The sequence below is a fragment of the Typopeltis vanoorti genome, chromosome 2, assembly GCF_054136105.1.
Source record: "Typopeltis vanoorti isolate ZY-2024b chromosome 2, IOZ_Tvanoo_1.0, whole genome shotgun sequence".
In the NCBI taxonomy this organism is placed as follows: domain Eukaryota; kingdom Metazoa; phylum Arthropoda; class Arachnida; order Uropygi; family Thelyphonidae; genus Typopeltis; species Typopeltis vanoorti.
Window position 1 is genome coordinate 167,492,614 of NC_143550.1, and position 26,080 is coordinate 167,518,693.

The 26,080-nt window shown below is 37.0% G+C and overlaps 1 protein-coding gene across 5 annotated transcripts in view; it reads right to left on the reverse strand.

Annotated features, from left to right (window-relative positions):
* Nucleotides 1–26,080, reverse strand: part of LOC150109624 (oxysterol-binding protein-related protein 6-like) — a 695,026-nt gene that overhangs the window by 384,544 nt on the left and 284,402 nt on the right. For all 5 annotated transcript variants that reach the window (XM_090409290.1, XM_090409281.1, XM_090409257.1 and 2 more), the window contains one exon: nucleotides 4,992–5,127. In XM_090409290.1, coding sequence (XP_090265416.1) covers nucleotides 4,992–5,127 — 136 coding nt within the window. The remainder of the gene's footprint in view (nucleotides 1–4,991; nucleotides 5,128–26,080) is intronic.

Sequence of the window (26,080 nt, forward strand, 5' to 3'; positions counted from 1 at the left end):
ATTGGAGGTCTGGGCTAGGGAGAATGGATGTCAATTTAATGTGGCAAAATGTAAGGTTATGCATTTTGGGGTGAAAAGATGGGAGGCAGTTTACTGCATTGGTGGAACCGTGCTCCAGGAAATTGATGAGGCACGAGATTTAGGAGTGTTGGTGGATAAGGAATTGAAATTTAGGGGACACATTGCAAAAGTGGCCAAATCAGCTCATCAAATCACTTGGTTGCTGAAGAATACGTTGACAAGCAGAGACAAGCAGGTTATTGTTCCTCTGTATCGAGCCTTGATAAGACCTCATCTCGACTACTGTGCTCAGATTTGGTCACCTAGGTTTCTTCTTGATGGGGAGGAGGTGGAGAGGATCCAGAGGCGAGTGACCAAGATGATAGCAGGTCTGTGGAATGAACCGTATGAGAACAGGTTGAGGATTTGTGGGTTGCAAAAATTGGTTGATAGGCGGAGGAGGGGAGATATGATTGAGACATTCAAATTACTGAAGGGTTTCTATAAAATTAATTCAGAAGATATTTTTGAGAACAGGGCTGGTTGTGGGAGGACTAGGGGACATCCATGGAAACTGGGCAAAAGTGTGGTTAGTAAAGGTGTTAGAGCTGGGTTCTTTACTTTTAGAGTAGTGAATGAGTGGAATGCGCTCCCTGAGTCTGTGGTGGATGCTGTGACAGTGAATGAGTTTAAGGCGAGGTATGATAGATACTGTATGAATGTCGAATAGTTGTGATGAAAATGATTTGGGGCCTCCCTCGATGAGTCTAATGACTCCCTGGAGTTGCCCGTAATAATAATAATAAAATAATAATAATAATAATAATGACAGCTGCATTACCCTTACCTGTTTGATTATATTGATTTTTTTGTTGTACAAGTGGCTAATATTTCTTAAAGTAAATAAAATATTGCTCTTAGAAGATTTAGGAAGTTTATTATTAAATCTAAGTCAATAGCAAAAGTTCTATGAAAGTAACTGATCTTCCCCCCCCCCATGGTGTTTTCTCATCTGCTCACTATTTCTTGAGAATGGATAAAATTGTTATCCTTTCCCAAAATAGCTTTGATCCATTAGACTTATTAATATTATACATATTTTATTTATAATTATATATTTTTTCAAACTCTGCCATTGCCGGGCCCAAGCCCAGATGAAAAAGGAGGAGGAGGGTTGTTTGGCTAGCAATCACAATATGGAAAAAACATATTGCTACAGAAACCGCAACCATTGTTGGAAAACCAACACAAAACCGAGAGGGAGAAGTTCTGGGGAAAATGAAGCAAGCCAGTAAAAGCTCCATTGAGGAAGCTGACAGATGGAAAACACCAAGAAAAAACGTCTTTAGTCCAAAACCTTTAACCAAAATTGGATGCTGGAATATTAGGACTTTGTATGAAAGGAAAAGCTAACTTACTAACCAGAGAAATGGACAGATACAAAATAGAAATACTAGGTTTAAACGAGACAATAGTGGAGAAATCCAACTAACAACAAACAAATACATTTTATATTCTGGAAACCAGGATGAAGATGTTGAAAGTTTAGTTGAAAGGATTAAACTAAATTTATTATACAGGATGAAGATGACACACATAGCAAAGGTGTAGCTTTCATGCTAACAACAGATGCTAGAAGAGCACTAATTGAATGGAAACCAGTTTCTGAAACAATCATCAAAGCTAGATTTAAAACTAAATACAGAAATATTTATTATGGGCCAACAAACAATGCAAAAACAGAAGAGAAAGAAGACTTCTATGACATGCTGCAAAAAGAAGTAGATGAAGTAAAAAGTAAAGATATGCTTTTAATTATAGGTGACATGAATGTAGAAGTAGGAGATAGTAACGTGGGATATAAAGAATAATGGGAAAAGGTTTAGGAAACTGTAATGAAAATGGGAAAATTCTAAAAGACTTTTGCACTTTCAATGATAGAAGAAGGAGAGGTGATATGATTGAGACTTTTAAACTGTTGAAAGGTGGTTACAGGGTTGACACTGGGAAGTTCTTTCAGTTGGTTCAACAGCAGGAAGGAGTGATGACAAGAGGCCATCCCTGGAAGTTATGAAAGGAAACTGTGAGCAAGAGGGCGAGGAGTGGTTTCTTTGCATGGAGGGTGGTTGAACCATGGACTGTATTGCCTGATGGAGTGGTGAGAGCGAGAGCGGTCAATGAGTTCAAGGAGTGGTATGATAGACTTTGTGTTTCTTAGGGGGGGGGGACCTCCCCTCGATGAGTCTTGATAGACTGTGTTTCTTAGGAAGGACCTCCCATAATGAGTCTTTTGACTCCATGGAGGCCTGAATAATAATAATAATAATAATGATATGATCATAGGAGGAACCTTATTCAAACATAAAGACATCCATAAACAGACTTGGATATCACCTGATAAGAAATCCCAAAACCAAATAGACCATATTTTAATAAACAGACCTTGGGGAACCTCTTTGATGGATGTAAGAGTTTGGAGAGGTGCAGATGCCTTTACATGCCACTTATTATTGATTGCAAAAATAAAAACGAAACTAAGAAAAATATTTAAAGGCAAGAACCGAAGAATTAAATACAATATATCCAAACTGAAAAACAAGGATACAAAAGACAAATATAAAGTAACATTAAGGAATAAATATGGAAGCCTTATAGAACAAGATAAGAAAATAGACATTGAAGAGAACTGGGAAAAAATAAAGAATATACTTAATAGTACTGCCGAAGAAGTTCTGGGAAGGCATAGTAGGAATCACAAACAATGGATCTCTGAAGAAACCATCAAATTATGCAAAGAAAGGAAAGCTTTATGGAATACACTTCTGCAAAGTACAGAATAAAACAAAAGAAATAGGATAAATGAAAGATACAGTCTTAAAAATGGGCAGGTAAAAAAAAGAGCAAGGAAAGATAGAAGAATTTTCCTTCAGGAAATGTGTAAAGAGGCTGAAGAAGCAGCAAGTAAATTTGACTCAAAGAGGTTGCTTGAGATAAAGAAAGTTAGCTGGGAAGAGTTTTAAAAGAGAAGGGCCTATAAAAAATAAACAAGGAAAGTTACTCACAAATGAAGCAACATAGAAAAAAGATGGGTAGAACATTTCCAAGAAATTTTAAATGGAGAAATAGAAAATCTAGAACAAGAAATACCAGAAACACCAGAAGAAGACATACTTAAAAAAAGAAATACAGGCACTATAACTAAACAAAAAGAACTCAGACAGTAAAGAAAGCAAAAAACAAAGCAGCTGGCAGTGACAACATACAGGCTGAACTACTTAAAGCAGATATAAACACTACTGTTGAAATGCTACACCTGCTATTTAATCAAATATGAGAAAAGGAGGAATGGCCAGAAGACTGGAATACAGGACTCCTGGTGAAAGTGCCCAAAAAAAGAGAGATATAACACTGTAAAAATTGCAGAGGGATTTCACTTCTAAATATTGTAAGTAAAGTATTTACTAGAATATTGCTAGAAAGAATGAAACAAGAAACTGAAACTAAACTGAGGAAAGAACAGGCTAGATTTCAACATTCTATCAAATGTGCATTTGATAGCATGTTGAAAGTTTATTTTTCACTTGGTTAGACTATAATCAATTTAGTTTAATCCTTTATCCAAGTGTGAGCAAACAAAGTTTGCACCTGAAAATATCTTCGGGACTGGGGTAAGGTAGTACAACAGCAGGCAACTCGTAGCAAAGGTGGACCAAGCTAACATCACTCCTAACTCAGTATCTCCCATAATGCAAAACACATCTCCTTGCGGATATGTATAATGTTGTGCATTAATTCCCTTATTTTCAGGCGCAAACTTTGTTTGCTCACACTTGGATAAAGGATTAAACTAAATTGATTATATTTGATAGCATAGACAGAAAGACTATATGGAAGTTAATGAAGCACTATGGAATTCCTCAGAAAATCATAAATATAACAAAGAAAACTCATTAAAAATCCAAAATCCAAATAACAAATAATGGCAAACTATCAGAACCATTTGCAACAAACACAGGATTAAGACAAGGATGTATACTCTCCCTGACCATCTTTCTGATTGTTATTGATTGGGTGATGAGGAAAATATCTGAAGAAAGAATTGGAATTCAATGGGGATGGTCAAATAAAATCAGTGACCTGGATTTTGCAGACGATATATGCCTTTTGGCACAAAAACATCAACACCTCAAAAAAAAAAAAATATAGATAATTTAACCAGGAAGCAAATAAATGTGGATTGAAAATAAATCATAACAAGACTAAAGTAATGAAGATAAATCCCCAAGAATTAGTCTTTGAAATACTAGGGAAAACACTGGAACAGGTAGATAACTTTATCTACCTGGGATCAGTGATTGGCACAGAAGGAGGAACCAAACAGGACATACAAAACAGAATCCAGAAAGCACAGATTGCATTCAGTAAGATGAAGAAAATTTGGGGGTCCAAAGAAATAAAATTAAAAACCAAAATTAGGCTCTTCAACACTAATGTTAAACCAGTTTTACTATATGGAGCTGAGACATGGTCACTAAGAAAGGAAAACATAAATAAAATACAGGTCTACATAAACAAATGCTTGAGGAAGATACTTGGAATATACTGGCCAAATAAAATAACAAACATAGAACTTAGGGAGAGAACAGGTCAAACCAGCATCAGAAATGAAATCACCAAAGGAAAATGAAACTGGATAGGTCACACAATCAGGAACCCAGATAAAGAAATAGCAAAAATTGCACTAGAATGGAATCCCCAAGGCAAGAGGAAAAGAGGTAGACCTAGGATAACATGGAGAAGAAAACTAGAAACAGAGGCAAGACAGCTGGGATATTCCTGGAAAGAGATAAAAAAAGAAGCATTGAATAGAGTCAGATGGAAGTCAATGGTTGAGGCCCTGTGCTCTGCAGGGAGCGAAGAGGATAGGTAAGGTAAGGTATATATTTTTCATTTTTCAAATTAAATTCCTTCAAAATGTCATTTCTACATACCACCAACTGGTCCATCTTCAACTGGAGTCGTAATTTTTGGTGCTTCACGAGTGCCAAAAGCTATTTCATGTTGTCGATATAAACGATGATGGCGCAGTTGAGCTACCCAATCTTGAAAATGAGCCTGATTTTTAACCTACAAAAATAATCTGGTCAGATTAAAATAATCAAATTATAATTAAAATTAAAATTGAGAATTAAATATTACTGACATTATTAAAAATGATTTTTACAGTTAAGTAGTGCACCTGCAGCAAGTGATCACATAAGATACACAAATTATCAAATCAATATTTAATTTTTGATTTGATATTTGATTGAAATCATTTTTTTAATTAAATAACTGCATGCTTTGATTTGCTAAATCCATCCTTAAACCCAATTACATACACTGTGGAAAAATCTGTATCAATTTTCAAGTTCCTTAAAAGATATAATTTAGTTTCCACATTTTCTTTTCCTGTTAATAAAATCTCTTCCCATCCATGAAGGATAAACAGGCCCATCTTTCCCTCCCTGGTGTATCCCTGGTTCAGTGTGATTGCCTTCGTTCTTGCTTTGGACAAATCAAACATAAAAAATTGACTGAATGATCACCAGTCTTACATCATCCATAAAAAAACCTGAAAAATCTGTTCTGGTATAGCATGACGTGGATAGTGACCACAATATCCTCTGGCCCGAAGGGCCACTTGTTATACTTGTATCAGTTTTATCATGAGCAACTGTTGAAAGAGAGTGTTGAAGTACTTTTACACACCCAAACTTAAATCAGAATGACTGATCACAGATATGGTGATCTGAATATAACAGATACCTACATTAATAAATTATTATTAATTTCTTGTGTCTACTTGTCCCTATTAATCTTTAATTAATTACAAGTTCCATAGGTGCTGTTCAGCAGAAATGGAATCCATCATATCTCCATTTCTGTTAAACCTACAATAGCATGAGCATAGCTGTTCAATATTCTTTAACAGTTGAACTGTTGACTCACTAAGCCTTGCTATTCCCATTCATCTTTCATTCCATATATTTCTGTTGTATGGAACAGTTTCCCATGAATTATTCCTCAAGAACTACAACCTTTAGCTCTTCAAATTGAATATCAATAGATTGCTTTGGTCCTGACTCTTGTCCACACTGATTTGCTATATCCTTGCAGTCTCTTGTGTGTTGTAGGAAGTGACATAAAAAATGCTTCTATTGATAACTCCTCTTTTCTGCCTATCAGCTAAACTTTGTAACCCAGAAAACTTCCAAAATATCTTCATGGGAGCAATCGACAAGGCAGTCACAATTTCATTCACTGTATCTGAATCCAGTGTACTTTCATATCTCTCACATCCCCAAGAAATACAGGTGACCAAATTTGTGCAAAATAATACCTATGTGGTCATCTTATCAACATCTTATAAAAAGGGATAACTTCCTTATAGCTGCATATCACTTTCTTAACATCCAAGTGATCCTTGAAGATATTCTTACCACTTTTGCAATACTGTCCTCTGAACTTCAACTCTGTCCACCATTATCTAAATCTTTAGCCTCATTAATTTCTTGCAGTACAGTTCCATTTATACACTACTCAGTGTAGTTTGCTCATCCTTTACACCGACATATCAAATTAGCAATCATTAATTATCCACTGTTCAAAGTAAGAGTTTACTTAGATCATCTTGCAGGATCTCTATATCACCAAGTAAATTATATCTAAAGATAAATTATTTCATGTTTAATCCTTCACCCAAGTGTAAGCTAACAAAGTTTGCACACATGAAGTATCTTTGTGACCAGGATACAGAAGCTGTTGGCTTCACATCAATTTCCTTAATATCCCAGAATGCACAGTACACCCCTTTCAGATGTGTATATTGTTCTGCATTATGAGAAGGGGTAACTACCAGACCCATTTCAATCTTTACAAATCAGGAGGAGCTAGAACTAATAAGATATTGAGGTTGAATCAATGCAAAAGACATCTATTTTCTATACACAAGTAGTAAAATTGTGTATCACCATATTATTGTTATTATTATTACGTGACACCTCCAGGGAGTCCAAGACTCATCGAGGGAGGGTACCTACTCTATAACTGTCTCCACCATTCAATCCAACTACAACTAACCTGAACTACACCAATGCCATCCTATGGATCAGAGAAAGTCAAAGAAAGTTTTTTTCATTTGGTGACAAAGTAAACTATACGTGACAAGAAATTATATTCTTGTTTAATCCTTTACTAAATTTCTTGTCACTGCCACATAATGACATTTGCCAATGTTATTAAGTGGTAGCAAATTTCATTCCTAGTGAAACTGCTATCCTGTTAACTGAAGGCATTAAAGTGGTTTGAAAGAATTTGAAATTTAATCTCTGGATGAGATTTTTTGGATTATCTAACCCTATGGGATTATCGAACCACAGTACAAATGCATTATAGGTATATTTTGGGTGTTCCAAAGCCTGGTTGCCTTGTTGCACACCTTTTGGTCCGAGGCACCAGACACGTGCAGAAATGAGCGGCTTCCTTATGGCGTACCCTGGACACCTTTGGGTGACTAACTGGCTCATTATGCTATTCCTTCCATCTCGGGCAAGCACCCTGGAATGGGTTAGTTTCCTTTCTTGCAATAATCAAGAAAATAGCGGGTCTGACTCTGATTGGTTCGATTCAGAAAACCTGAAGATTGATTTCAACGTTCAGGACTTGTTTGATGACGTGATGTGTCTGAACACCATAGACATGCCTGCAAGAATTGTAATCAACTATTTTCTACCAGTACAAGTCATCATTGTTCTATTAGGTCGGCAATTTCAGACATTCATAATTTTATCTGCCCTGAATATAATCATGCCTTTACTTCTGCTGTTGGACTTGGAGTGCATCATTCTTGTAAACATCCTGTTGAAGTGAATGATGCTATCTCTACTGAGCGAATTAAAGCGCATTGGAGTTCAGAGGAGGAGCATATTCTTGCTGCCCATGAAGTTCGTTTGGTGGCGGCAGGTGTTGAGAACTTAAATGAGGCTTTGGCTGATGTGTTGCCTCATTGTACTTTTCATGCCATTAAAAGTCATCGAAGACTAGCAGGTTACAAACAGCTTGTTAATGAGCTTACAGAACTTTCTAGGAATAGCAGGATGGGTAATATCTCAGTATCTCCCATCGCACCTTCCATTCTTACTCAACATCAAGTTGATTTTCGACAACCAGGTTTAGCAACAGAGGCTCTGACTTTCAAGTTAGCATCAACATTTGTCCATCAACCTTTAGCAGAATATAATCATACAACTCTTAAAAGCATTATTCATGCTCATCTTAATGGGCATGATATCACCAGCATACTTCAGAATTATCTCCAATGTATTTTCCAAGCAGCAGCTGCATCAACAACCAAGACATCCCCAGCTTCAAATTCTGCCTTCACATAGGCAATTGAGGAAGAAGGCTTAAGCAGAAATGCAAGCCTTATATAAGAAGAATCACAGGATGTGTGCAAAGACTATACTAGATGGGGCATCTCCACCTCCCTCCAAAGAACAGCACAAAGATTTTGTGGAATTTTGGCGTACTGTCTTCTCCACTCCACCACTGCATTTACCTGATCAAGACCATCCTTGTGTGCTTGGGTCTGTCCCTGAATCAGCCATTTAATCTCCCATATTTCATGAAGAAATTGTATCAGCTTAACCCCCCTAGTAATTCAGCTTCTGGTCCTGATGGCTTTCCAGTGTCAAATTTAAGGAACGTGCCCATTCAGATCCTTCAAGATCTTCTGAACGTTTTTCTATCAACTAAAGTTATTCTGCCTTATTTATGGAACTCAAGAACTATATTTATCCTAAAGAAGAATACTGCTAGTAGAGCTGTGGATTACAGGCCAATTACAGTTTCTCCTGATCTTCTTCAACTTTATCGTAAAGTATCAGTTAAGAGACTGCAAACATATATCCAACATGATATAGTTTTGATAAACGTTCGACAGAGAGCCTTTGTCCCTTGAGATGGCTATGCTGAGAACATCTATATTCTTTCTGCCCTCCTTTCCAATTCCTGCCAGCATCTTAATCCTTTGTTTATGGCTTCCCTGCACATTCAAAAAGCATTTTCTCTTCTTGCTATTTTAAGAGCACTATCTATTGCAGGCTGTCCAGATTCTTTTCTTTTCATATGCTTATGAGTTATACTCTAATAATTCTCTAACTATTAATATAGGGGGTCTCTTTTCTTCAACTGCATCACTGATGAGTTTCTTCGTTCTCTACCTAACCATATTGGTTACTCTCTCTTGATGTTTCTTCTTTTAATGCTATGACCTTTGCAGATGACCTTATTCTCATGGCCTCCTAAGGTAGGCCTGCAGGAACTCCTTGACTGGGCAGTCAGTCGACTTCTTTCATGTTAGAGGTCTTACCATAAATGTAGAGAAGTCCTGCTCATGAGCACTTGTCCCTTTGGGGCATGACAAGAAGCTAAAGGTTGAAATCTTAAGCTTCTCCTGCACAACAGGCCATTGCATTGCCTTACTGTCCTGGAGGAATGGAGATACCTTGGTATCTTCTTGATACCAAGGTATCTTCATTCCAGCGAACAGAAGATCGTCCACCAAAAGAACAATCTTCTATTCGCTTCTCTTTAGAAAATGCTTTGTCATCTTAAAGAAAAGCTCCTCTCAAACCCCAACAAAGGTTTTTTGTCCTTTCAAATTATTTGCTCCCTAGGTACTATCATAAGTTGATACTCAGGTGTACCTATATCTCAGTACTGTCCCGTATGGATAGGGCTATTCGCTCTGCCATTCATTCATGGCTTAGGGTTCCTTTAGATACTCCTGTTACCTATTTTCATGCCATTGTGAAGGAAGGTGGACTTGGTATCCTCCCACTGCTGGCTTATCCCATGCCTCCGTTATAATAGAATTAAGAAATTAGAAAATATCCACTTTTCTCAAATTTGCAGAGATGCATTTCATCATCCTGTTATCCAGGAAGACCTTTGGCATACTATAGAGCAGACCAAATATCAAGGTTAACTGATAGAGACTACATAAGCAGAGCATAAGAAATAGGCTACTCAGCTATATAGCTCTGTTGATGGTGTATCACTTTATGGATCTAATTTAGTGCCTCCCCAGCATCAATGGATATGGGAAGGCACTAGACTCTTACCTGGTTACAAATTTATTGACTTAATCAGGGATAGGATCAATGCCCAGCCCATGAAGACCCGCACAACCTGCAACTACAGAGGTAATATAAGTTGTAGGTCAGGTTGCCGCTACAGTGAAACACTTTCTCATATTGCCCAATGTTGTTTTTGAACTCATGGTATTCGGGTGAAGTGGCATGATGCCATGGTCTCCATATTAAATAACTGGTTGATAACAAAGGTTGGGAGACTGGTTGGAAGCATTTCACTAGTGCAGTTGAACTGCACTATAGAACTATAGCTAGTATTAGAAAGTCCAATTTAATTGCAAAGAAGGATGAAAGAGTTTGGGTTATTGATGCGTGGACACTGGGCACTCACTTGTTGTCATAGGAACAAGGTTTCATATTATGGCAAGAATACAGATCTTGCTTGACAGATTGAAGAGGAGTCTGGGGCAGCTCCTCATTTCACTAGTGCTACTATCTCCCTTCATGGTGTATGGTGCAATGAGAGTTACAAAAACTTGAATTCTATATGCATTACTTTGGCAGGCATTAAGATCTTGCCACTTAGAACTTTGCAGCGTACACTGGTGGCTTGGTGTCGTCACCAACAAATGACTTCTAGAATACTTCATATCGGCGTGGGATAGATCTTGATGTATTTTGACTTCGGCCTTTCTGGCCTATTTGGACAAAAGCATCGCCCTTTGCTGTGGTAGACCACAGTATGTAGCACTGCATTTCAGTGTGAAAATTCTGCATATCATAACTGAAAGTAATTTTTCAATATTAGTTTCTTGTTTGTTCCAGTTTGCTTGGTTTGTGTTTAGGGGGAACAAAGTTGTCTAATAATATACTGGTTAAAATTACAAGAAAAATAATTTGCTTACAAAGTCTTTCACAAGAAAGACTGACAAAATGTGAGCTCAAAGGATTGGAAAAACATGAGTTGAATGGTATAGCAGAGAAGCGAAGGAAAAAGGCAATGCAAGGAAAGAAACAGCAGAGTATGAAAGAGCAAAAGAGAGAGAGAGAGAAAGGAAATTTTTGATCATCATCATTATTATTATGTGACACCTCCAGGGAGCTAAGGACTCGTCGTGGGAGGGCACACCACTCTAAATACATCTCATCCTCTCCACTACTGCTTAATTCTCCAACTATGACACTACTACCATCAATGCCATCTATCACTCACCATCACCAACAACATTATTTTTTGTCTGTAAATTGCGTGTGTTCTGAAGGCCAATTTGTCTGCATGTGGGTTGAAAAACCAGAATTTCTGTGAGAAAAAAAACCCTGTTGCCACCATATGAGATCGGCTAACTCACCTTCAACTGAAAAAGCCCATATAAAGGATTCCCCTAGTCACAATAAGAATTGGACCCAGGTCTTTTCCAATCGAAGGCTGCAATGTTCCACTATTCTTCCAATTGCACTGTGGTGGCTAACAAGGAAAAAAAAAGTTCCACAATTATGTTGCAGAGTAAGAATACAGAAATTTTACCAAAAAAAAAAAGTTAGAGGTGTGGCACTGCCTGTCACACTCTCAATTCCTAGAACCCAAAAAATGACAATCAGGCAAATTATTATGTGATATTCTTTCAAAATCATATTACGTTATGCAAGGGAAGAGAAAGTAGTGTATATGAAAGAGAAAAAGAGAGAGAGAGAGAGAGAGAGAAAAAGGAAATTTTTGACCATTATTATACAATATTCTTTTGAAAGAAATATTACATTATGGCACTGATGTGTACAAGAAAAATGGCAATCAAGACATCAATGTTGACAGATATTGACATGTGTGGTATTTAGTGTGATGTAGCATGTGTTTAATGTATTCATTGATGAGAGTGAATGGGTTTTGGTATGAGAGCAAGAATGTAGGAAATATTTGTAGGAAATGTTTCGTAAATGAAATAAGAAATGTAAGTTGAGTCAGGAGGGAAAGAATGAAGTGAGTAGTATTATGGATATAAGGCAGAATTGTGGAAGTGTGGTATTAGTGGAAGCTTTGAATGATAGTGCACAAAAGATGAAGGTCAGTTGAAGGCAGTAGTTGAAAGTAATAATGCAGATGATGAGATGCCATTGCAGAAAGAAATCGAACGCTTATGTGGACTTCTTTACAGGACAAAATGCTTGAGCAGTTGGAAAAATGACTGGCATATGGTACAGAAGGATGGAAATGAAAGAAAGAGTGAATGGGAAGAGAATAAAAGTGTGAGAAACTGGGAGAGAAGAGATAGTATTATATGGTGATTCAATGATAAGAGGTATACTTAATGAGAAAGTGATGAAATATGAGTGGGAAGATAAAGGATGTTAGTGAAGCTGTAAGTATGCAGAAGCGAATGAGTTAATCGTTTGTTTTGGCAGGCACAAATGATTTGAAGGTGAGAAATACATAATTAGAGAAGATATGAAAGAATTGTTAGAAGATGCAAAAATGAAGAGTAAGAAAGTAAAGATTGTGAGTCTGCTGGTGATGAAAAACTGGAGAGAGTAATAGTTGATAAAGGTGATGTAGATATCCTGCAGGATGATTTTAATAAATTAGCACGGTGGGCAAAGGATAATGATTGTCAATTTATGTTGCAAAATGTAAGGTTCTGTATGCACTTGGGATTGAAATGGTTGCATATGGTGTATCATATTGATGGTATTGATTTGGGGATAATGGTGAACAAAGAGTTGAAGTTCAGAAGGCATATTGAGAGATCTAATCAAAGTTAATATCAAATAATTACTTGGATGTTGAAAAACATGCTAACAAGTAAAGATAGGGAATAATAAATTTAGTTTAATCCTTTATCCCAATGAGAGCAAACAAAGTTTGTGCCTGAAAATATCTTCAGGACAGAATATAGTGTTGTACTATCTTACCTGGGTAAGTAGTACAACACCAGGCAACTCACAGCAAAGGTGGAGCAAGCTACCAACACTCCTATCCCAGTATTTCCCATAATACAAAACATATCTCCTTGCAAATATGTATAATGTTACGCATTAAGGGATTGGCGACTACCCAGACTAGTTTCAACCTTTATTGAGGTCTCTTCGTGGGAGCCAGGCCCAGAGTTGGAAATACCAGGCAGAAGCAGTATCAAGGTCATCTTTACCTATAGGAGTTGCCAAAAGGTTTGCCACCTTTTTTTCATTAAATTACTCTGGATTTAGAGAAAGGTGTTGAAAGTTTATTTTTCACTAGGTTAGACTATAATAAATTTAGTTTAATCCTTTATCCCAGTGAGAGCAAACAAAGCTTGTGCCTGAAAATATCTTCAGGACAGAATGTATTATCTTACCGGGTAAGTAGCACAACACCAGGCAACTCACAGCAAAGGTGGAGCAAGCTACCAACACTCCTATCCCGGTATCTCCCATAATGCAAAACACATCTCCATGTGGACATGTATACTGTTATGCATTAACTGCTATAAATTTAAAACTTATTGCTATAAATTTATTATAGGCTAACCTAGTGAAAAATAAACTTTTAAAGATAGGGAAATTATTATTCCTCTTTATAAGGCTATGATTCAGCCACATCTTGACTACTGTGCACAGATTTAGTCACCTGGGTTTCTTGGGGACCAGGAGATGGTCGAGAGGATTCAGAGATGAGTTACCAAGATGGTGACAGGTCTGCAGAATACTCTCTACAAGGATAGGTTGAAAGCTTGTGGGTTACAAAATTTAGTTGATAGGCAGAAAAGAGGGGACATGATAGAAATTTTTAAGATATTAAAGGGGTTTTATGCAAGTGATGTACTGATGCAAGTGAAAAGTTTCAATATATGACAAACTGCCAGAGAACTAGGGGCCATCTGTGGAAGTTGTGTAATAGCATGGTAGGTGTGTGCATACAGACAGATTTTTTGTGTAGAGAATGGTGAGTGGAATGAATTGCTAGAATTGGTTGCGAGTTCCCTGATGGTGAATGAATTCAAGAAGAGGTATGATAAGATTTGTGTGTATAATGGTTAATTTGGGTCTGCCACAATGAGCCTCCAGACTCTATAGAGGTGCTGTAAAATAATAATAATAAAATGATTCAGGTATGAAAATAAAGAATGTTAGTGAAGCTTTTAAGATGAAGACAGGAAAAGCAAAAGATGAGCTGGTAGCTGAGTACTATGAAAAATGTTGTTGCTGGAATCAAAGTAAGCAAATCTGATGCCATGATCAGATTTGCTTATTACAAAGCAAGTTGAGAAGTGCCATGATCATTTTTTTTATTTAATTTTTTTTTTATATGGTTCCCACTCAAGAAAGCTTGTGAGCCTTTACATTAGTTTTTTAACAGTACATTAGTACTATCAGTGGACTATGAATTTGTTTTTCTTAGATTATATTTTTACTAATCATATATGGGGTGCTAAAGGGTCAAAGCTGTATAACTGAGAGGAGACCTCCACATAGCCTTTAAAGGAATGCGGAGAACCCACCAGGGCTTCTGACCTAATGTCCAATCCTCACCTTCTCGTGGTGCACCCTGTTGGGTATCTACTTGGATACTGAACGAACGAGGATGGGCTGGCAATTTGGGATTTAGCCAACCAAATTGTATTCTTATTGGTTAAACCAAAATTAAAAATGATGGTACAACATGACAAAATTTCATGCCGGCTGGGGCGTCGCCCGGTTAAACAAGACCCCAGTTGTTTTCGCCAGGGAACCAGGGCGAACAGCAAAAAGTCAGCTACTGGAACAAATCTGAAAACAAACCCCAACTCAACATCACCAGAGTTAAAGATCGGTACTATCAACATAAGAAGCCTGAATGGCAAAGAAATGGAGCTAGCTGAGGAACTAGATAAGTACCAGATCGACATAATCGGGGTGACTGGAACAAAAAAGCCCAAAACTGGTGAGATCTTTCTGAGCAATAAATACAAAATGTTATATTCAGGCAACGACAATCAAGGAAAAGAAGGAGTAGCCATAGTATTCAACACAAAATACGAGGCTAATTTTCTTGAATGGCAGTCAGTCTCAAGTAGAGTAATGTGGGCAAATATGAGAATGGGGAACTGGACAATGAGACTTATTTGTGCCTATGGTCCCACAGAAGGTTCTACTAAGGTAGAAGTGGAGGAATTTTTTGAGGCTTTAGAAAAAGCCACTGACACAAAAAAAATGAAAAGCTGGCCCTTGTTGGGGATCTAAATAGTAGAGTAGGAAATGATTATGAGACATACAAAAATATTTTGGGAAAATTTGGAGAAAAGAGCAAAGCTAATAATAATGGCAAATATCTGTTGGATTTCTGCTCAGGACATGGACTGGTTATTAATAACACCATGTTCCAACATAAAAATGTGCACAAATTCACGTGGAGAGAAGAGGCTAGGAATAAGAAAAGTCTCATTGACTATGTTATTGTTGATAGTGATGTTTTCTCCCTGGTGCAGGACACCAGAGTGTACAGAGGATTTGAAATTGGAAGTGATCACTATCTAGTCTTGAGCAAGATAAAATTGAATTTCATATTGAAAAGAATAACATGTAAGAAAGTTTTAAAGCGAATAAAAGTTGAGCAGCTCTCAGATGTGAACTGTAGACTAAAATACACAAAGATTATTGAAGAAAAAATGAAAGAGTTTGAGAACAGGAATCAAACCTTGGAGATTCAGTGGCAAACTCTGAAGAAAACATTGATTGATTCAGCTAGAGAGGCATGTGGTGAGGTTGTCTGTAAGGATAAAAAAATCAGAACTCCCTGGTGGACACAGGAAGTTAAAGAGGCAGTGAAGGAAAAGAAGAAAGCATATCAAAAGTTCCTGGCAAATAAGTCAGCTTGTGCTCTTACAGAATATAGAGACAAATGCAAGAATGCTAAACACTGTGTAAAACTAGCTAAACAAAAGTCATGGGAGGACTTTGGCAAGAATATAGAAAATAAATATCAAGAAGGTGGCAAAATATTCTGGAGGTTGTTGAAGAAGCTTAGGAATGGAGGAAAGTGTGCTGTAAAAGGAGTTAGAGATGATAAAGGTGACATGAAAACAGGAGAAAAAGATATCCTTGAAGTATGGAGTAATTACTTTGAAAAACTTCTAAATGAAACAAGCAGTGATGACAGGACAGTGGTAAAAAACACTAACCAGGCGTGCAGTCAGGAATACATATCCATACTTGAAGTAGAAAAAGCCATCAAAGGCTTGAAATGTGGAAAGGCAACAGGAGAAGATGATATTCGACCAGAAATGCTGAAGTATGGTGGTGTGAGAGTCTTACAGTGGCTGCACTGCATAGTTCAGAAGGCCTGGACAGAAGGACGAATTCCCGATGATTGGAGTAGAGCTCTCATAGTACCCATATATAAAAAGGGAAATAAAACTGAATGTGAGAATTACAGAAGTATTTCCCTACTGAGTGTTACTGCCAAAATCTATGCAAGTATACTTGAGAAACGGTTGAGAAGAATTGTGGAAAAAAGCTTGGTGAAGAACAAGCTAGATTCAGGCCAAATAGAGGCTGTCAGGATCAGATCTTCACTTTACGACAAATAGTCGAGAAAGCATGGGAATATAACAAAGATCTGTATTTAAGTTTTGTCGATTTGGAAAAGGCATATGACAAGGTGCCAAGAGAGAAGTTATTCAATACGCTGCAGTTATATGGTATCAATGGGACATTATATCAAGCAATACTAAGTCTTTATTTGAGTTGTAAGTCAGTAGTTAGAATTGAAGGAAGTACAGGAAGATGGTTTAATGTTAAATCTGGTGTGAGACAAGGATGTATATTATCCCCTCTGTTATTCATTATCTATATGGATCACATTATGAAGGAAATTGGTATTAAACATGATATCGAAATTGGAGATGTTAATGTCAGCTCTTTGCTTTATGCGGATGATGTTATACTTCTAAATAAATCCGCTACAAGTCTGCAAGATTCTCTGACTAAACTGATTAGCTGTTGTAATAGATATGGTATGAAGGTCAGCAATAAAAAGACAAAGACAATGAAAATAGGCAGAATCATTGAAAATGTCAAATGTATTGTGAATGGACCTGTGGAACAAGTAAAACATTTCAGCTATTTAGGCACGATTTTTACTGAAGATGGTAAATTAAATATAGAAATAGACAACAGAATCAGCAAAGCTGGTATGGTGGGAAGTCAATTGAATAAATTCATATGGAATAAGAGAGAAATTAGTCAGAACACTAAATTAGCTGTATACAAGACAGTGTTCAAACCAGTTTTAACTTATGGATCTGAGAGCTGGTTCAGAAGTAAAACACTTGACCAAAGACTAGAGACCACAGATATGAGAGTCCTGAGAAAGATTATAGGCGTGAACAGATGGCATCAATGGCAATATCATATTAAAAACGAGGATATTAGGAAAGAACTTGACATTGTTAGCATCCAGGAATGCGTTAGCAGAGCTAATATCAGGTGGTATGGTCACTTAAACAGAATGGGCAAAGAAAGATTAGCAAAACGAGTGTTCTCTGTCAGGTTGGCAGGAAAACAACCCAGAGGAAGACCAAGATATAGGTGGATTGATACGGTCCAAAGTGCCTTAGACGATAGAAATATAAGATCTGATAATGTTGGAGTGTTGACAAGTAACAGACTGATTTGGAGGACAATTGTAGATAGGAAATTAATAATGATGTAAATTTTTCATGTAGTACTATCATATCCTGTACACCCGTTGAGGGTACATAGTAGCAGGAATTTGATGATGATGATGATGATGATATATATATATATATATATATATAGTATTTGGGGTGCTTAAGGGTCAAAGCTGTATAACTGAGAGGAGAACTCCACATAGCCTTTAAAGGAATGCGGAGAACCGACCAGGGCTTCTGACCTAATGTCCAATCCTCACCTTCTCGTGATGCACCCTGTTGGGTATCTACTTGGATACTGAACGAATGAGGATGGGCTGGCAATTTGAGATTTAGCCGACCAAATTGTATTCTTATTGGTTAAACCAAAATAAAAAATGATGGTACAACATGACAAAATTTCATGCCGGCTGGAGCATCGCCTGTTTAAACAAGACTGCAGTTGTTTTTGCCAGGGAACCAGGGCGAACAGCGGAAAGTCAGCTACTGGAACAAATTTGAAAATACACCCCCAACTCAACATCACCAGAGTTAAAGATCGGTACTATCAATATAAGAAGCCTGAATGGCAAAGAAATGCAGCTAGCTCAGGAATTAGATAAGTACCAGATCGACATTATAGGGGTAACTGAAACAAAAAAGACAAAAACTGGTGAGATCTTTCTGAGCAATAAATACAAAATTTTATATTTTGGCAATGACAATCAAGTAAAAGAAGGCATAGCCATAGTATTCAACACAAAATACGAGGCTAATCTTCTTGAATGGCAGGCAGTCTCAAGTAGAGTGATGTGGGCAAATATGAGAATGGGAAACTGGAGAATGAGACTTATTTGTGCCTATGGTCCAACAGAAGGTTCTACTAAGGTAGAAGTGGAGGAATTTTTTGAGGCTTTAGAAAAAGCAACTGACACAATGAAAAAGGAAAAGTTAGTCCTTGTTGGGGATCTAAATAGCAGAGTAGGAAATGATTGTGAGACATACAAAAATATTTTGGGAAAATTTGGAGAAAAGAGCAAAGCTAATAATAATGGCAAATATCTGTTGGATTTTTGCTCAGGACATGGGCTGGTTATTACTAACACCATGTTCCAACATAAAAATGTGCACAAATTCACATGGAGAGAAGAGGCAAGGAATAAAAAAAGTCTAATTGACTATGTTATTGTTGATAGTGATGTTTTCTCCCTGGTGCAGGACACCAAAGTGTACAGAGGATTTGAAATTTGAAGTGATCACTATTTAGTCTTGAGCAGGATAAAATTGAATTTCTTATTGGAAAGAATAACATGTAAGAAAGTTTAAAGCGAATAAAAGTTGAGCATCTCTCAGATGTGAACTGTAGACTGAAATACACAGAGATTTTTGAAGAAAAAATGAAAGAGTTTGAGAACAGGAATCAAACCTTGGAGATTCAGTGGCAAGCCTTGAAGAAAGCCCTGACTGATTCAGCTAGAGAGGCATGTGGTTAAGTTGTCTGCAAGGATTGAAAAATTAGAACTCCATGGTGGACACAGGAAGTTAAAGAGGCAGTGAAGGAAAAGAAGAAAGCATATCAAAAGTTCCTGGCAAATAAGTCAGCTTGTGCTCTTAATGAATACAGAGACAAATGCAAGAATGCTAAACACTGTGCAAAACTAGCTAAACAAAAGTCATGGGAGGACTTTGGCAAGAATATAGAAAATAAATATCAAGAAGGTGGCAAAATATTCTGGAAGTTGCTGAAGAAGCTTAGGAATGGAGGAAAGAGTGGTGTAAAAGGAGTTAGAGATGATAAAGGTGACATGAAAAAGGGAGAAAATGATATCCTTGAAGTATGGAGTAATTACTTTGAAAAACTGCTAAATGAAACAAGCAGTGATGACAGCACAGTGTTAAAAAACACTGACCAGTCATGAATACATATCCATACTTGAAGTAGAAAAAGCCATCAAAGGCTTGAAATGTGGAAAGGCAACAGGAGAAGATGATATTCGACCAGAAATGCTGAAGTATGGTGGTATAAAAGTCTTACAGTGGTTGCACTGCATAGTTCAGAAAGACTGGACAGAGGGACGAATTCCCGATGATTGGAGCAGAGCTATCATAGTACCCATATATAAAAAGGGAAATAAAACTGAATGAGAGAATTACAGAGGTATTTCCCTACTGAGTGTTCCTGGCATGTATACTTGAGAAACAGTTGAGAAGAATTGTGGAAGAAAAGTTGGATTCAGGCCAAATAGAGGTTGTCAGGATCAGATCTTCACTTTACGACAAATAGTCGAGAAAGCATGGGAATATAACAAAGATCTGTATTTAAGTTTTGTCGATTTGGAAAAGGCATATGACAAGGTGCCAAGAGAGAAGCTATTCAATATGCTATAGTTATATGGTGTCAATGGGGCATTATATCAAGCAATATTTAGTCTTTATTTGAGTTGTAAGTCAGCAGTTAGAATTGAAGAAAGTACAGGAAGATGATTTAATGTTAAATCTGGTGTGAGACAAGGATGTACATTACCCTTCTGTTATTCATTATCTATATGGATCACATTATGAAGGAAAGTGGTATTAAACATGATATTAGATTTGGAGATGTTAATGTCAGCTGTTTGCTTTATGCGGACGATGTTAAACTTCTAAATAAATCCGCTAAAAGTCTGCAAGATTCTCTGACTAATTAGCTGTTGTAATAAACTGATTAGCTGTTGTAATAGATATGGTATGAAGGTCAGCAATAAAAAGACAAAGACAATGAAAATAGGCAGAATCATTGAAAATGTCAACTGTGTTGTGAATGGAGAACCTGTGGAACAAGTAAAACATTTCAGCTACTTAGGCACGATTTTTACTGAAGATGGTAAATTAAATATAGAAATAGACAACAGAATCAGCAAAGCTGGTATGGTGGGAAGTCAATTGAATAAATTCGTATGGAATAAGAGAGAAATTAGTCGGAACACTAAATTAGCTGTATACAAGACAATGTTCAAATCAGTTTTAACTTATGGATCTTAGAGCTGGGTCAGAAGTAAAACACTTGACCAAAGACTAGAGACTGCAGATATGAGAGTCCTTAAAAAGATTAGAGGCATGAACAGATGGCATCAATGGCAATATCATATTAAAAATGAGGATATTAGGAAAGAACTTGACATTGTCAGCATCCAGGAATGCATTAGCAGAGCTAATCTCAGGTGGTATGGTCACTTAAACATAATGGGCGAAGAAAGATTAGCAAAACAAGTGTTCTCTTTCAGGTTGGCAGCAAAACGACCCAGAGGAAGGCGAAGATATAGGTGGATTGATACGGTCCAAAGTGCCTTAGACGATAGAAATATAAGATCTGATAATGTTGGAGTCTTGACAAGTAACAGACTGATTTGGAGGATAATTGTAGATAGGAAGTTAGTAATGATGTAATTTTTTTCATGTAGTATTATCATATCCTGTACACCCCTTGAGGGTACATGGCAGGAATTTGATGATGATGATATATAGCATTTTTATTTATTTTTTGCATAGTCTTGAAACCCTGTTCTAGGGACCAAACATGGAACTCTTTCAAGCCACTTCAGGCCTGCAATAATTGGGGCTGTAGTCACATACCAGGCAATGAAATTCACCATCCACTTATAAACATCCATGCCGATTGTGGGATTCAAACCTGTGACCTATTGGTTATAGAGCTGATATGCCAAACAGGCTGGCTAAAGTGTTGATGTATAGTTCAGCAGAAAGAATGACAAGCACGTGGGTCTTCCTATTGTGGATGTGCAGAGTGAATTTAATGGATGTAAAGAGAGATATGTAATAATGGATTGCATTTGAATGAATTTAAAGTCAGGTTTCTAGAGAGAGTGTGGAAGAATGTGTGCATTATTCTCAAGTGCACATACACACACATTTGAACAGGATGTTTAAAAAAAAAAAAGCTGGAGAATGTAGATTCTCAGGTTTGGAAATTGAGTGGAAAGTCAATACAAGGTGTTAAAGTGGTTGTTGGTGCAAGGGAAATACTGGAATGCATGTATAGTAATGCCAGAAGCGGAGCTTTCAAAATAGCAAGAAGAAATTTTTGGCATCGGTTAGTTTGACTTGGCCAAAACTATTGATCATTAGTGAGACTTTGTTAATCTAGTTATATAGACAGAATTTAAGGGTCATTTTCAGTAAGGACAGACAAAGAAGTGGAGAGGAGAAAAGGGAGGTTTGTTAATGATAACAAAAGAACTGCAGCCAAACAAAAGTGGGATTTCAATAAGGAGGGCAGATGAAAATGGCAGTGCATTTGAGGAGATCTGGTGAGAGACCTGGTGTAGGGTAGTAATTATTACATATGTCTTCAATTATATGGGCATACTCATCATTACCATTTTAAAGGGTAGTTGCTATCGCTATAGAGAATTTCTTCTTTGGGGTCTTCCCATTTCCAGATTTCCTCTTTGGTTACTTATTACCTCTTCCAGTTAATCTAAACAACTCCTCTAAGATCATATATTTCAGCCATCCTCTTCTTCTTTTCCCTGCTATCTTTCCCTTTAAATATATTTATAATCCAGTTGTTATGTCTCCATACATGTCCCAGTACTTTATCTTTCTGCCTACGATCATCTTCCTCAATACTCAGCGCTCTTATATTTCATGCAAGATGTCTTCATTGGTTTTTCGTTTTTCACCAATTTACTCCTGGAAATACCCTCCATCAGAACATTTCAAATGCTTAATTTCTTTTCCAGTCTTCTGCTGTAACAGTCCAAGTATCATAACTACATAAGAATATACTCCAAACGAATGTTTTTTTTTATAAATCTTTTCCATATGTCTTTATGGAAATACTTATCTTATTTGTAATAAATGATTTCTTTTTCTTTAATACTTCTTTTATCATAGCAATTTTTCTTCATATTTCCATCATACATCTTCTGTCATCTTCAATAGTTTCTCCAAGATTATTTATTATTATTATTAAACAAGACCTCATGGAGTCAAAGACTCATCTGGAAGGTCCTTTTATCACACACATCTCATCATACCGTGTCTTTAACACACTCAAACTCCTTGCAGACACCACACTCTCAGGCAAGGCATTCCAATCATTCACAACTCTGCACGAAAAAAACCTGCCTCTCACTCCCCTACTCACACCCTCTTTATACGGTTTCCAGGGATGACCTCTGGTTCTCCCCTAATCTCCCACTATTCTCTGTAGAACTTCTCCACCATTGATCTTATAACAACCCCTTACCAACTTGTAGGTCTCTATCATATCTCCCCTCTTCCTTCTCTCCACTAGACTCTGCAAATTACATCTTCTCAATCTTTCCTCATACTCAACATTCCAGAGGTCAGAAATTACCTTAGTCAGTTGCCTTTGGACCCTTTCCAACATCTCTTCATCCTTCTGAAAACCCGGTGACCAAATCTGGCCACAATAGTCCATGTGTGGCCTAATCAGAGCCTTATACAATGGAACAAGAATCTCCCTACTTCTACACGTCAGTGTCCTCTGCATCATTCCCAGAAGTCTTTGTGTTGTCTTCACAATTTTGGCGATGTGTCCCCTAAATTTTAGATCCTTATCCACTACCACCCCCAGATCTCTTATTTCCTCTACTTCCAACAATATATTCTCACCAAGCATAAATTCTGCATCCCATCTTTGTTTTCCAAATATTAAAACCTTACATTTTGCAACATTGAACTCACATCCCCATTTGCTTGCCCAATCACTCAATTTATTCAAGTCTTCTTGCAAGGCCACAACATCTTCACTACTCTTTATGGTTCATCCCAACTTTGCATCATCTGCAAACAACTGAATATCTCCATCCAAATCTTCGCCAATATCATTAATATACAAGTTAAATAGTAATGGCCCTAAAACAGACCCCTGAGGCACTCCACTAGTGACTTTCCTTTTCCTGGATATCGCACCCCCATACACAACTTGTTGATACCTATCAGATAGCCAATCTCCAATCCAATGCACTAATCTAATATCCAACCCCATCTGCTCTAGTTTGACTGTCAACTTATCATGAGTTACTCTATCAAAAGCTTTTGCGAAATCCAAGTATATTACTGTGTATCCTTCTCCTCTATCCAAGGAAGCAGTCACTTTATTGTAATAAGTAAGTAGATTACTAAAACATGACCTCCCTTTAGCAAATCCATGCTGTCCATCAAAGATTATACCATTGTTGTCAACCCAACTCTGGATCCTAGTTCTCACAAGCTTCTCCAACAACTTAACCACAACACTTGACACACAGATAGGCCTATAGTTTGATGCTTGAGTTTGATCACCTCCTTTATGAAGTTGCACAATCTTGCCCTCCTTCCACTCTTTAGGAACTTGACCAAGTGCAAGACTCGTATTAAAAAATATGTCAAGGCAGGTGTCAACTCTCTGGCACATTCCTTCAGAATACGCGCTGATATATTATCAAGTCCCACAGCCTTATTTATATCTAGTTTACTCAACTCCCCAAACACCTCTTGCTCACTTTCAATCAGTCTATCCTCCCCATCATCAACTGCTCTCAATCTCTCCATGAAGTCACATTCACAAGATTGAAAGATCTTTATGAACTGCTCATTAAGTATCTCCACCACATGAATACATGAATGATTTTACTTGTTCAATGATCTTACCTGTAATCACTATTTTATCTATCTTATTTGGTTCTTTTTAATCTGCCACCATTATTTTAGTTTTCATTGCATTTATCTTAATTCCATAATAAGATAAAACATAATCCACTCTAATATAATATCTGTTTTAAATCCTACTCATTCTCAGCTAATACAACTATATCATCAGCAAAGCTTATTGTACATATCTGCTCTCTACCTACAGTTACTACCTTCATTCCTTCCTCTATTACTTTCATTGTATTCTTTATATACAGGTTGAGAAATAAGAGAGATAATGCAGAACTTGTCTTACATTTTTCTTTACTAATGCAGTTGCTTAATTTTCCTGCATTTGTATTTTTTCTATTTAATAATCTATTGGATTAGTCTTGTCTCTATATTGTATGATATGATGTCGATAAGTCTACTAATCTATTTCCTTTGCTTCAGTAATCTATTTCCACCTCAGTATTAATCTATTTCAGTAATCTATTGGGACCAGTGAAGCAAAGGAAAGAGAAAACATAGTGTTAGGGATCAAATGACAGTTTCCATGCTGTATTGTAAATTAATGATTCTGTAATTCTATTAGTAATTTTGGCTTAACTTTGGCAGATATTAACTGCATGACCATGTAACTATCTTCTTGCTCTCTCTCGCTCTCTCGCTCTCTCTCCCTGACATGGTTGTAACTGATCTCATAAAAGAACTTTTTCTTCTTGTTTTGCACTTGCAGATGCTTAAAAAAAAAAGTTCAAATCTTTTTTTTGCATAATTAAATGGATCATTAAGCTGGTATGAATACTTGAATTGATTATAACTCATGTTGAAGTTTAACAGAGAAAACACGTGTCTAGAGATAATACTAACTAAATTTATTTAGCTAATAAATTACTACATTAATATTTTGCCTTGGTTACCAAGGCATCTATGGGTTTATAGGTCTGGTGCTGGAAACTAGCTAGTTTCTATCACTGCACCAAAAAGGGTCAGTTAGGACTACAGAATTCTGCTTTTCATGCTCTTTCTCTGTTTGCCTTTCTGCTAGTGTGCACGTGCACAGGGGGGGGGGGGTATGATTGTGCATGGGGTTGTGATAAGAGTAGTGGCCATGAAGAAATCACCTGGTTGGAGACCAATCATATGAAGAACTACTGTGTGAAAGAATACATGAGAATCTACAAGGCCAGTGATTACGCAAACCTTAAGAGACAGCTCAAAGCTATATCATAGGATAAGCAGTTAGGTGTTAAAAAAGAAAAATGCATCTTGGGCTGATCAAGAACTATTTAACAGCAGCAACATCTGAATGCATTTGAAAGGTCAAAAGGCAAAATAAGGTAGATGTAGAATGAAAAGCTTAAACATGCAAGAAGGTGGAATTAAAGAGAAAAGCTTAAGGATAATGATTATTTACATGAGAAGCACAAACAGCAGGCCAGGAAGCCCTCTGAGTTGGTAAAACAGCAAAAGTGTTGTATGAGCAGAAATTAACCAATGAAGCTAAGAAAAATCCTACAGTTCTTTTAATATGTGTCCAGTAGAGGAATGAATGATTATGGGAAGATGATGTTACAGATGAAATGGTAAATTAGTAATGGCAGAACAGGATATAGTTGGAGTATTCAATGAGCAATTCATTAAGGTAGAAGGTATGAGCCAGAGGAGGGACTTATGGTGAGTGATCAGAAGGTAGATGAGAAA